At 36.1% G+C, this 12,823-nt stretch overlaps 1 protein-coding gene across 1 annotated transcript in view; it reads left to right on the forward strand.

Annotated features, from left to right (window-relative positions):
* ITGA1 (integrin subunit alpha 1) overlaps nucleotides 1-12,435 on the forward strand; it is an 80,679-nt gene extending 68,244 nt beyond the window's left edge. Inside the window, exons 23-30 of the mRNA XM_054397907.1 lie at nucleotides 200-289; nucleotides 1,253-1,355; nucleotides 1,454-1,567; nucleotides 3,113-3,217; nucleotides 4,311-4,415; nucleotides 6,018-6,110; nucleotides 7,576-7,692; nucleotides 8,468-12,435. Of these exons, the coding sequence (XP_054253882.1) occupies nucleotides 200-289; nucleotides 1,253-1,355; nucleotides 1,454-1,567; nucleotides 3,113-3,217; nucleotides 4,311-4,415; nucleotides 6,018-6,110; nucleotides 7,576-7,692; nucleotides 8,468-8,512 (772 nt within the window). The 3' untranslated portion in view covers nucleotides 8,513-12,435. The remainder of the gene's footprint in view (nucleotides 1-199; nucleotides 290-1,252; nucleotides 1,356-1,453; nucleotides 1,568-3,112; nucleotides 3,218-4,310; nucleotides 4,416-6,017; nucleotides 6,111-7,575; nucleotides 7,693-8,467) is intronic.
* The last annotated feature ends 388 nt before the right edge of the window (nucleotides 12,436-12,823 follow it).

Consider the following 12,823-nt stretch of genomic DNA (forward strand, 5'->3'; position numbering starts at 1 on the left):
AAGATGTATTTCTAAGCTACAAGTGGTCCAGAACTTAACTTTTTAGTTACTGGAAATAGCAAGTAACTGGAAATGAATAGTTTGGTTTTTTTCATGCCCAGAGGTGTAGGTATTTCAGTTTCTTAATATCCATCTACACCTTGTAGCTGTGTTGCATCTGCGCAGTGTGATCTGAGTGGCATATTTTGTTTTATTTTAGTGACAGTGAAGAACCACCTGAGACCTTGAGTGACAACAGAGGACATATTACAATTCCAGTAAAATATGAAACAGGATTAATATTTGTAAGGTATTGATGTTTCTCTGTACTTTATTTGCTAGCACATTAAATAGCAGGTTTTCAAAGAGAAACCTAGTATTGTTTTGTTGGGCTATGATCAATAACTATAAATGACAGCTTCTAGGCTCATGGACAGGAAGCAGAAGTTTCATTGAAAAGAACAGTTACAGGAAAGAATGGAGAAGCCACTGTCCCTGTCTTGCTAAATTTGATCTACAGTTTACAATTAAACAGCAACTTTTGTTGATTCTTCTATTTTATTCGTTTAAAGGTGTTTGTGGTATATAAGAAAACAAATGCTTTCTGCTTCCTTATGGCCCTGAGTTTGTATCACTGTCATATTACATGGCACAGTGTTTGATTTCCAGCTTCAAAAATTAGTCTTAATTTTAGATGCTCATGGATTTGTTTTTAGCAGTTTGCAAGTCTTGTAGTACACTTTATTTTTAGAAATAGCTAGAATTCAGTTAAATTCTATTCCTGAAAAACATTATAAATATTATCTGTAGGTTATACTGCATGGTACATAAATTCGTTTTCAATGCATTTTGTAGTTGAAATCCAGCTTTTGTTTGTCCCATTGGGAATAAGGTTTAGAACATGCCAATTTTGTTCTCTTTTTATTTGGTCTGTCTTTTACAGGACCCTGCCTATTTCACGTGGCAATATTCAGGATAAGGGACAGCACAGCTAGAGTAAGAACAGCAAAACTGGACCCTGATATACTATTTCTGAGAAAAATATTTAGTCATTTTGTAGTTTTATCTGAACAAAACATTTTAAATGTACATAATTAAAATAGTACTACTTAGAAAATGGATGAGTTGGACTTCAGTGGAAGTCACCGTGCACTCTTAATTGCAAAACTAGTTGCGGAGGATCCATGAAAAGACCTATATTATTAACTGGTACAGTTTTTATGAAGCTTTTATTCTTATTGGGGTCTTGCATGTTTGTTTTTTCAACCCACAGTGTTTTCAAGGAGCACCATATCATAATTGCAGCAAATGATACTATTCCTACAGCTATTAACACAACGGAGCAAATTGGGGATGAAGTTACTCTACATTATAGGGTAAGAAACAGTTATAAGTAAAAACACAGGAAGGGAAAAATTCACAATCAAACGCTGACAAAATGGGGAAAGTACTAATCAATTTTTTTTTTTAACAGATTGAAAAAGGTGAACACTTTCCAATGCCAAACCTCACACTGCAGATCTTATTTCCCAATGTAACAGCAGCCAAGAACACTCTTCTCTACCTTACTGCATTGTCACATTCCCAAGTAAGCTAGACATTTGTATTTTTATGATTCATCTAAATTTGAACGTTTTGTTGTAAGGAACTTCAAAATGCAAATATTTGGAATTATGCCTTGCTTCAAAGCAGATATTGCTTTCAGTCCAAAAGACAAGGTGCTGGTGTTTTAAGAGTATATACAGATGTGCATAAGAAGACAGATAACTTTTCTATAAAGGAAACAAGCAAATTTAAAATGGAGTCTGGACTGATACATGACTGACAGGAGTTACTTTATTAGTTTTATCTACTGAGCCTCAGATTCTCTCTATTTTCAGCAGTACTTCTGGCAAATGGTCTAAACTTACAGCGTACATGTAGAGCTCAATCTCCTGTTCAGTCCTCTTCTTTCTGCTACTGAAATTAGCCTTCCTGCACATCTGCTCTCCAGCAGTAGCAGTGCTCTGGCTTCTTCCTCCTCTGGGGCACTGAAACATCTTGAAGGGGATGGTAGATCATGTCTTTCCGATGCTCTTCACTGCAGCTCTCATTAGCATTTTTCCATTTCAGTCCTCCATAGCAGCTGGAGGAGATCCCAATTCCAGCAAATCTCATAATTTCAGATCTATAGATACTAAAGCCTGAGCTATATGAGTAACTGGATGGCGAAGGAACACAAATATCACTAAGTGGTTGCCTAAATGTCTTCTCGGCCTGAATGTCTTTTTTTTTTCATCTGTCCAAAAATTTTACTTAGTTTTGAGGTGTTGTACCACTGAAAAAGAAACCAAATGAAAGTGCAAACTTCACTTTGTTTTTAAACAAAGTCCAACAGCCCTCTCAAATATTTAATGTTTAGAATACAAAGAAATTGTGTTGGTTTTAAATTCCTTTCCCCGCTATCATTATTCCTAGGCAATCACCATGTTTGACCCATGTTTACATATAAATTTAACAAATCTGTGCTTTTTTCTGTGGGTATAGATCATCTACTCCTAGCAACCCTCTAGTGATAGTAGTGTGCCAAAGTGCTCTGCAGAGGATTTGCAATTCTCTTCGTGCTAGCAATCTGAAAGTGAGTGCCCTGGCTGAAAACAAACCCAAATGTCCCTACACTGAAGACACCAAGGGATTTCCCATCTGACTTTAAAGGAGCCATGGAGGTCCAGCTGCGCACCAGCATCTACTCCTCCTCCCTGGGCCCTGCTAGAGAAGTTGCTGTGTTTAATCTGTCTGCTTCCTCAGGCAGAACCTTTGTGGATTACCTTGGAAAAGTTGTTTAGCTCTTTTAATAGCTCATTCTTGCTAGTTCATTCTTCTACAAGTAGCTGGATAGAGTTTAGGTTAAATTATATCATAAAAACAGCTAATTTGTTATTTAAATAATGATACTTCACTACCTACACTTTTAAACTTCCTGTTGTGCACTATTGCAATACACAATTCTATTGCATTTAGTGGTTAATAAATATTACTAATTTTATTATTAATGTTGGTTCATTTTCAGAGCATTTTTTGTTATTTTTTTAATATTCAGACAATTTTTTTAATATTCAGACAATAAGAGAAACATTTTTACTTCTGCTAACAGAATGCCATCTGCCAAACTAGTTACCCTGTAGATCCCTTAAAGATCAGCACTGGAAAACCATTTGTGTTATCAAAAATAAAAGAACCTACAAAGGATACAATTATGGTAAGACTACATATAGTATATGTATTCCTCTCAGATATTAACCTAGATCTTGGAGCTGACTATTTCTAAAATAAATGTATGTATATATATATATATATATATGCTTCTCTCAAACTGTATGCTATGTCTTAACAGCCTGGAAAGCCATCTTTATGTGGATTAACAGCAGTTTATATTTGTCTACAAAACTGTATGTGAACTGAACTCGCAATTGTGGGGTTCTTTTAAATTTAGGAAATGTGTAGATAAAAGCAGCACATTTGACCATGCAACACCTGAGTATATCTCCACCTCCTGTATTTCCATTGTGATTAATAAATAGTAATATCTTTAAAGCATCTGAGTTACCTTGCAGATTTTTGAGACTTACTCAAAAGCCAACACTATGCATTCAAAGATTTTTCCATGCAACTGGTAGAAATGTAACTGATGTTTCCATTTTGGAAAGGGTTAGCCTTTCACATTCAGATGGAAGAGTTGCAAAGTATTTTTGTTCCTGTAGTTACGTTGGCACGTCAGGGAGAAAAACATCACACTACCTCCTCAGCATAGAGTTAGAAGCTGAATTTTGATGCAAATAAAACCATGTCATGAACAGAGTATTTTGCCGTGCTTATCATAGTCCTTCACAGAGATATTAAAGGACTAGACTAAGCAAGTGTTTCCAAAGTGTCAAACATAATTCCCAGCTAGCATGTGATACGGGGAAGTAAAGGTACTTGTATTTTCCAGCACACATCCTACCCTGCTTGAAAGATTCAGGTGTCCCTCCTGAAATACTACAGAGAAGCCATAGCTGATTTGGTAGGAAAACGCTCGTTACAGACTGTGCCTACTTTAGAAGCTCTGCTGATGTACCTACAGCAACAGAGCTTCCTCAAGTGAGCCTGCAAAAACTGAGTGTATCACAGCATGAATATCTCAACTCATTTTATATACTGAAGTGTCATTTTTATGTACAAAGCCCCAGTAATTAATATCAGTTTAGTGTCAGAGCAAGTCTATGATCTGTATATATAATAATTTGCATGATTTTATTTTAGTAATATGAAAAGTCTTTTCCTTTTAATTCATGCTGGTGCATTCTCAACAGGACTGTGATACATACAGCTGTGCATCTATTAATTGTGTCATGATCCCATCTGACATATACCAAGTGAATGTTTCATTAAGAGTATGGAAACCTACCATCATAAAGGTAAGTAAATCAAACTCATATTCAGAATACTCCTGGATTTGAGAAACTAAAGCATATATTCTCCTACCTATTAAAATTATGCCTTTCATTTTCTTAAGGCTTCACAGTCCCCTAGTATTTGAAATCAGTTTTGTTGCTATTTTAATTTTTTTTCAAAATTAAGTTACATGCATTTTATTATTGTACTTAAAGTATGTGATTAGAACTTACCAGGAATTTAAAAACATGGTAAGAAGACACTTCTTACTTGTTCTGTGTTGGTAGTACTTTTTATTGTAGCTACTTATGCATCCACAAATTCTAATTCAGCAAAGGTAAGAAGTGGTACACAGAAATACCCTTTTTGAGTAGGTTTTTATCTAGAAAGATTTCTCAGATCTAGAAAGGATTTTTTTTTGATCAAAAAGAGCAGAGGAGACAAGTCCACCTCAGAACATACCTTAGTGTTGTCTAATAGTTACAACAGTGACTGTGGCCTGTTTTGCTTATTGGATAAATTTCTGATCCTGAGTTCCTGGTTTGTGTCTTTGTTTTATTTTGGAAAACAACAAGGCAGGAGGGGACATAAAACAGAATTTTTTAAAGTACAAATCTGTCCCTGTGGCCAAAGTAATATTCCAGGAATTAATTGGTATTTCTTTGAAATCTCTGCTCTCTACTCTTTCAAAGATCTACTGCTGTCTTGTAAGCAGTGATGTGTTGCTGAAGGTGACACATATGGCAGCTTCACTGACTTTCATATTTTTCAGCACCTCCCAAAACTTTAGCATCAAGTTTTGCCATGTAGAGGGACCTTGACAGGCTTGAGAGGTAGGCCCATGCAGGCATAATGAAGCTGAACAAGGCAAGGTCTTGCACTTGAGTCCAAAAAAAAAAAAAAAAAAAAAAATCACAGGCTGGGCATGAGCCAGCAATGGGCACTTGCAGCCCAGAAAGCCAATCACATCCTGGGCTACACTAAGAGAAGTATGGCCAACAGACTGGGTGAGGTGATTTTATCCCTATACTCTACTCTCATGAGATCCCCTCTGGAGTACTGTGTCCAACTATTCAGCCTCCAACATAAGAAAGACATGGACTTGCTTGAGCAGGTCTAGAGGTGGCTTACCAAAATGGTCAGGGGGCTGGGGCACCTCCCCCAGGAGGACAGGCTAAGACCATTGAGGTTGTTGAGCCTGTAAAAGAGAAGGCTCTAAGGAGACCTTATAGCAGCTTTCCAGTATTTAAAAGGAGCCTACAGGGAAGATGAAGAGGAACTCTTTATCAGGGAGTGTAGTCATAAGACAACAGGTAATGGTTTTATATGGAAAGAGGACAGATTTAGAATATATATTAGGAACACATCCTTTACTGAGAGGTTGGTGAGACACTAGAACAGGTTGCCCAGAGGATGCCTCTTCCCTAGAAGCATTTAAGGTCAGGATGGGGCTTTGAGCAACCTCGTCTAGTAGAAGATGTCTCTGGTTGTCTGTTTGGTAGAAAGGGTTGGAAATAGATGATCTTTTAGGTCCCTTCCAACCCAAACCATTCTATGATTTTCACAAAGCTTTCTGCTTTAAAAATATATGATTATAGAGCACAGTAATTTCTGTCTTTTTCTAGGCAAGTATTCACAGCTTAACCCTTGTTGTGAAAGCATTACTTAGGAGTGAGAACTCATCACTGATTTTGAGAAAAGACCATCAAAAATTGGAGGTAAGGACATGATAATTCGTGGATTTACTCTTCATAGGATTTATCGTGCTACTGAATTTTCCTTCACTACTAGCGAACTGATTGTTACTAGTTATAATGTATTATCCTACTCTAAATAAAACTGAGTTCATGTTACAGTAGGAATGTCAGAATTAGTCAGATGATGATACCAAAATCCCATTACTCACCAATGTGCTTGAGTGAGAAATACTGCCTGAAGTATTTCTGCCTGCTGCAGTATGAATACTTCCTGCATCTATGTAAATCCAAAGCATAATTAAAATTCTTTTAAGGAATTAATAGTATTTAAACATTTGCCCTAGGTCATTTAGAAGTGATTTTACTTATTACATTGTATTTTATTTATTATTTCTTTAGTTATTATTTCTTTCCACTTCCTTACCCAGGATGTATATTTGAGACAGGTTCTTTTATTTTTCAGAAGTTCCTTGTAATTTTCTCAGATAAGAAAGTATTTAACGTTATAATAGTGGTGTCAAGTATAAAGAGAAATGTTTTAAATTGTGTTAGAGTTGTTATTCGTCCTTTAATACTCTTAATTCGAGATGTTAACAGTGGTTAAAGCGTTACTTTCCTGTGAGAACTTGTACATTGAGGGCTTATTTACTACAATGCACATTTATAAGCAAGTATTATGTGTTATTACTGTTAATACCCCCAAAATTTAGAATAAAGTAATATTCAGTGTGAATATTGCATGAAGTATTTGCAGAAATACAAACATCACAGGTCAGCTATTAGCTGGTATTGTATCCAGGCACTTAAGTGATAAATTAAACTTCAATCCAGGAGTTGAAACACAGTTGAGAGACTTGCAGGTAATGAGAGCTGCCTTTACGAAACAAGTGTTTTCAGAACTAACTTGTTTTAAAACATAATTTCAATTTGAATGTTTATCGTTCAGCTCTGATGCTTTTTGGAATTATAACATTCCTAAGTTACAAATTCTTGAGTTAAAAGATTCAAACTCCTACATGGTAACTTTTATCTAAATACGAATATTCCTTATTTCAGATTAGTTTACACTGCATATGCCTGGCTGAAAATAAAAGTAGTATCTGCACAGCCTCTTACATTTACTTCATTTGCTTGCTTTAGAAGGCTTTTAATCACTTCCATCTTTCAGTGGGGGAGGCATTGAGTGATGAAGAATATGCTAAAGAAACTCTAATATATACTTCAACTTTTGTCCTGTGTTATAACAATGACTACTGACTTACAGCAGCACTGATCCTCATTAAATGAATGCACTTACACAACACAAGATATTATATAAACAGAGCATTTCATGTCGGAGATTATTCTGTCAATTTGTTCCTAAGAAATTCAGTTCTTTGGGTGAAGTAGTACCCTGGAAAATCACTGCATACTGATAAAAGTCATGGTGCGCTGTGGACATTTAGAGGACTAGCTATTTATTGCTTACATTCTGAATACTTTGCAGACCATGATTAAGATTTCCAAAGAACTCCCACCAGGAACTGTGCCCTTATGGGTTATCCTCCTGAGCATCTTTGCTGGACTCTTGATTCTTGCACTACTTATATTTGCTTTGTGGAAGGTAAGCTGCACATTCTTGTTATCAGGAAAATAAACAACTTTGCTTAAATTCTCTGCCATGTCCTTCTCATAACTAGAACTTCACAGAGACTAAATACTATCTAATAAGCAGAGAATAATCTTGTAGAAATGACAGATTAACTAATTACGCTATATTTCTCTGATTTGTAGCACACAATGCTAATCTGTTGAAACCCATATTGCCAGGATGTTATGAAAACTATTAAGAGATGTTAGTATTATTAAGCATTTCTTAATATTTTTTTTTAATGAGCTTTGTCTGTGGCCTTTTATAACCAGGCTGTGCCCTTTTCCCTTTGTGCAGGAAATGGTAGTCCTGTGGTGTACATATTGCCACAAGTAGGCACTCTTCTCTAAGCGAAATATTTAGTTCATACTTGCATTAGAAAGTTAGAGTTTATCTCAACATGCATAATCTCTTGGGGAAAAAATGGCAAGTATAAAGTAAAAATATTATTTATTCAATTGATTAACAATTATTATTAAGCATTTTAGCCTTTTACATTATGTGAGCATAACAATGATTCAGCAACTGCTCTCTATATATTAACTGTACTCTTTTTGGCTGGTTTCATGACACGTTTTTCCGTTTGGTTTTAGGTTTTATTTTTTCCGTTCCAGGAAAACCAATGTTGTACTTGAGTGATAAAATATTACATTGCTTTTTACTGTGCTGAAAGTATTAAAACAGTAGTGAGGCCAAATATGGGTTGAATGTTTTTACCAGTTCTTAGTAATTTTTTTCTTTTCTGCAGGCTGGATTTTTCAAGAGACCACTAAAGAAGAAAATGAAGAAATGAAAAAACAAACAAACAAACCAAGCAAATATAAAACAGGGGAAAAAATCCCCAACACACCAATCCCCCCATGCACACACACAAAAACCCCAATAACAACAAAAAAACCACAGAAATTTTTGCTCAGGTCTGCCTAAAAAGCTGTTACTGTAAAAATATACATTTAGATGCAGTAGTCACAATTATTTTTCTAAACTTTAGTGGATTAAAAAACCCCAAAAGAAGAACAAGAAGGAAATCAAGCACACATGCAAATGAATGATGCAAACAAAAAATAAACCTTACAGCAATTTGAGATACTCAAGGACATACTTTCAAGTGTTACTAATTTTCTGAGGAGTAACTGAGTTAAAAAATTCTAACAGTTTTTAATAATCATATTTTTATAAGCCTATGCATGTAGAATCATTTTTCATTCCAAATTGTGCCACAAGTCAGCTTGTCTGTAGCAATCCCAGTCTTCTTTATCACCTTACAATTTTCAAAATGTCCTTCTTATGTCAGTTCTGTGAAAAGCAGACTATTAGTTCAGAAAGCGGAACATGCAAACTTTGAGAATTCACCAAATATGATGTGGTAACTGATGTAATGACAATTCAGAAGATAGAAGCACCCACAGAATTTGGGGTCAAAATTACTGAAATAGCTTGGACTTCTCTTTCTTCTTTTTTTAACATGTCCAGATGAACCCAGGGTACTCCAAAAGATTTTTATGGTCAAGCTGACCATAAAGGATAGATCCATTAAATTACATAACTGTTGTACTTATAACAGATTTTTGGCAGGCCTAAAAGTGTATGCACAAAACTGATCTGATTGCACACTGTACTCAAATAAGCAGGGGCACAATTGTATCTGCAAGTTGAAATGTCCGTATTTATGCAGAAAATATTTAGAGGCACCCTGAAAGTTTAACTCTTGCTGTATATCTTGGAGGAGCCAGGAGGGTGCTTCATAAACTGTCACTGTAAATGTCTTGTGTAGCTATTTAATCCAATGAGTTTAAAATGTACAAAGTGATAATTAACAAAAGAGTACATTTAGAAATTTCAGCACTGGCAAGCTTCTGCTATTATTTTCACACCTCATCTTTGTTACGAGTTTAAGAAGTGAAGAATCTGTGTACTAAATAAGCACTTAACAAATTATGTTTGTGTCAAAGATTAAAATTATATAAGAGAATACACTGAAATGTAGATAGCAAAAGATTTCTTTACAAATTTTTTCTTTCTATTTAGACTACTCATTTTCCTCTTTTCTTTCATGAACTTATCTTTCTTTCATGGGGATCTCTCCCGAGGGCTTTTGGGCTGTGCCTTGTCCTCGAGAGCTTCTTATATTACTTGCAGCCACACAAAATTAACAGAAGAAAATGGGAATGTGCTGGCAAAGTGTGATGTTGCTTCTGCATGAGATGACTTAGTATTGCCAGTAGATCAGAATGTATTGAGAAGTACTAAGTTCTATTAGATGTACTTGTTCTCAGAAAAGCTTTGCCTTGCCAAAGAAGCCAGAGAAATTTCTCATCTTAATACTGAAAAAATTATTGCAGTTTTCCAAAAAGTTTTAATTTAGTACTGACGTTATAGTAATAGCTTACAGAGCAGTAATGCAGTCTTCTTTAAGAAGAGACCATAGATTGTGGTGGACACGCTGGAAAGTACAGCTCTGGAAGTATGCCAGAATGTGCTCTGTTGTATGAAAGATGCTGTCACTCTTCAGTTCCTTCTATTTAGCTCCAAAATTAGAGAGGGTAATTATTGACAAAGGCTGCGAGTTATGAGAATGCAGCAAGTAAGATTAAGTTTGGAAGTGTCTGCAATTCTGTCTGTGGGAAAGGTGGTTATTTCATAACAACAGTCTGCTGAAGGTAGCAGCATGACTCAGAGGAGAGGGCAAAGCACTCCCTGGGAACACTGTGGGTGGCTGTGCTTTGCAGAGCCTTAGAAGAGCCACTGAGTCAGTGGATTTGCTTATGTTCATCTGAATGCCTGAAAGTGTGCCTTTTGTGAAAGGATGCGAGGTGGGTTGCCCTGGTTCTGAGCACAGAAGGAAGACTTGAATGGAAAGGAAAAAAATGTCATTGAGGTGTTGAGGGTAAACTCCTTGCTTCTTTCGTCATGTGAATCATATAGTCCTTGAAGGAAGGCAAAAATCCATTTGTGAAGATGAAGAGTGAAGATAAATTAATGTGTGCAGGGCTATTTTCAGTCCCATGTGAAATGCAGGTTTATTTTAAGAAAATGTATGGCTTTGCTAGTTTATTTGATAGATTTAGGCAGAACTTGTCATGGTAACATCTGAATGCCTCAGAACTGTAAATGTTTTTTCCTTATGCTATGTTTGTAAAGGCATAGCAGTGCTGTTATCCTGTTACGGTTTTGTAAAGGAACAGAATTATGAGAGAATTGCCACACCTGTGCACACATAGAAATCTGTGGTAGCAGAGAAAATACTTATATTTATTATTCAGTCAATTTGTTAACCATGAGGTCATTTTTCCTGGCTTCATAAAATAACTAACAAGTTGTGCAAGTCACATGTCCTTTCTATACAGCATCCTTTTATTTTGTTTGTATTTGAAGTTTTAGTTGCAATAGGTTGTTAACCAGAACTCCTTCTGCTGACATTTCATGCTTTATTTTAAGGCATCAGCCTAATTGAAAAAAATGTAGGTCAACAGAACACTGTTTCCCTGGATAAGGTTATGCAATAGTATGGATTTTATCAATGCAAAGTGTGTTTGAGATCAGTGTTCCATTCTTTTAAAACTTTCTTCGTAATATAAAAACTGTAATAAGCTTCATATAACCACACTGCTGCTTTCTTTGTCATGATGCTTCCTCCCTTCTCACATTTGTCCTATTATCATATTTTCAGTTATATTATCTGTTTGATATATAACTATGTAAAGGGGATACTGCTATAGCACATTATTCTTATACAACCTAAATTAGTAAGAGCACTAACTTTATCTGTAAGAGTCTTTCCACGCAGCACTGAGAGAGCAGTGTTTTACTGCTTTTCACTATATATGACAAAAAAGCCTACTGAAAACAATATTGCAAATATCAGGAACATCTCACAGAAATTTGGCAGGCACAAAAAATATCAGAACAGCACATAATCTGTTTCATTCCTATAAAAAGACATACTAGGACTGTAACATGATTCAAATAACTGGCAGGATAAATATTTTGTTTCATTCAAAGTCAAGCCCATGAAAAAATAATAAATTACGTTTATAACCAGAGATTAGACAACGGAGGGAGTGTGACCCAGCTCAGTTCCTAACTTCAGTACCGGAGCAGTTAATCTTAGAGGAAATGGACAAGCTATATTTCTACATCTCAGAACTTACCTAAAAAGGAGCAAGAGCTTTAATCCATTGCTCCTGCCTCAACTTGAGGCTGTTGGGAAAACAGCATCTACATTAGAGCAAGCTCCCTGGATTGCTGCTTATCTTCCTGTGCTTGTCTGGTGTCGCTCTAGGTCTGTATCATGACCTCTTGCTGCAGACGAAACCCAGCTATCCTGACCCCTTACCTGAGCCCATTAATACATATCCTGTGCTGAGTCATTCTGAGCAAGAAGTTCCTCTTCTGCCGAGCCTGAGTCAGAGGACTTCACCTTCACCTGGAGCCAAGGGTTTTCATCTTACTTGGCACTGCAAAGCTGGAGATAGGGTTACACTTATCTAAAGAATAGTCTATTTGTCTTTATTTCTTTAACTATTGTATAGATGATGATGCAATTAAAAAGTAAAAATAGAGCAAGAGAATCAGATTGCACCATTGTTGGTTATACCACTTAACAGGAATAGGAGGGAATTGGCATCCTTTTCTTAAAAAAAAACCAAAACACATTCTGCACAGCATTTTCTTTTTCCTGTAAAATTATTACATGTTTTATTAATAAAAATAAAAATTAAAGAGTCTAGTAAGCGTCCTTTGTACTTTGATTTTCATAATGTAAAGACACCTCAGTACCTAAAACCAAATCAGTCTGTCAACAGAAAGCTGTTGTAGAAACAATCCTTACTATCAATAGAGGCTGGGGGGTAAAGTGATAGAAAGCAGCCCTGAGGAAAAAGACTTGGAGGTGCTGATGGATGAGAAGGTGAACATGAGCAGACAGTGTGTACTTGCAGCCTAGAAGGCAAATCACATCCTGGGCTGTATCAAGATGCATGGCCAGCAGACTGAAAGAGGTGATTCTGCTACTTTACTCTGCTCTGGTAAGACTTCATCTGGAGTACTCCATCTACCTCTGGAGCCCTCAATACAGGAAGGATATGGACGTGATGGAGCAGGT

Source organism: Indicator indicator, chromosome Z (assembly GCF_027791375.1).
Source record: "Indicator indicator isolate 239-I01 chromosome Z, UM_Iind_1.1, whole genome shotgun sequence".
In the NCBI taxonomy this organism is placed as follows: Eukaryota; Metazoa; Chordata; class Aves; order Piciformes; family Indicatoridae; genus Indicator; species Indicator indicator.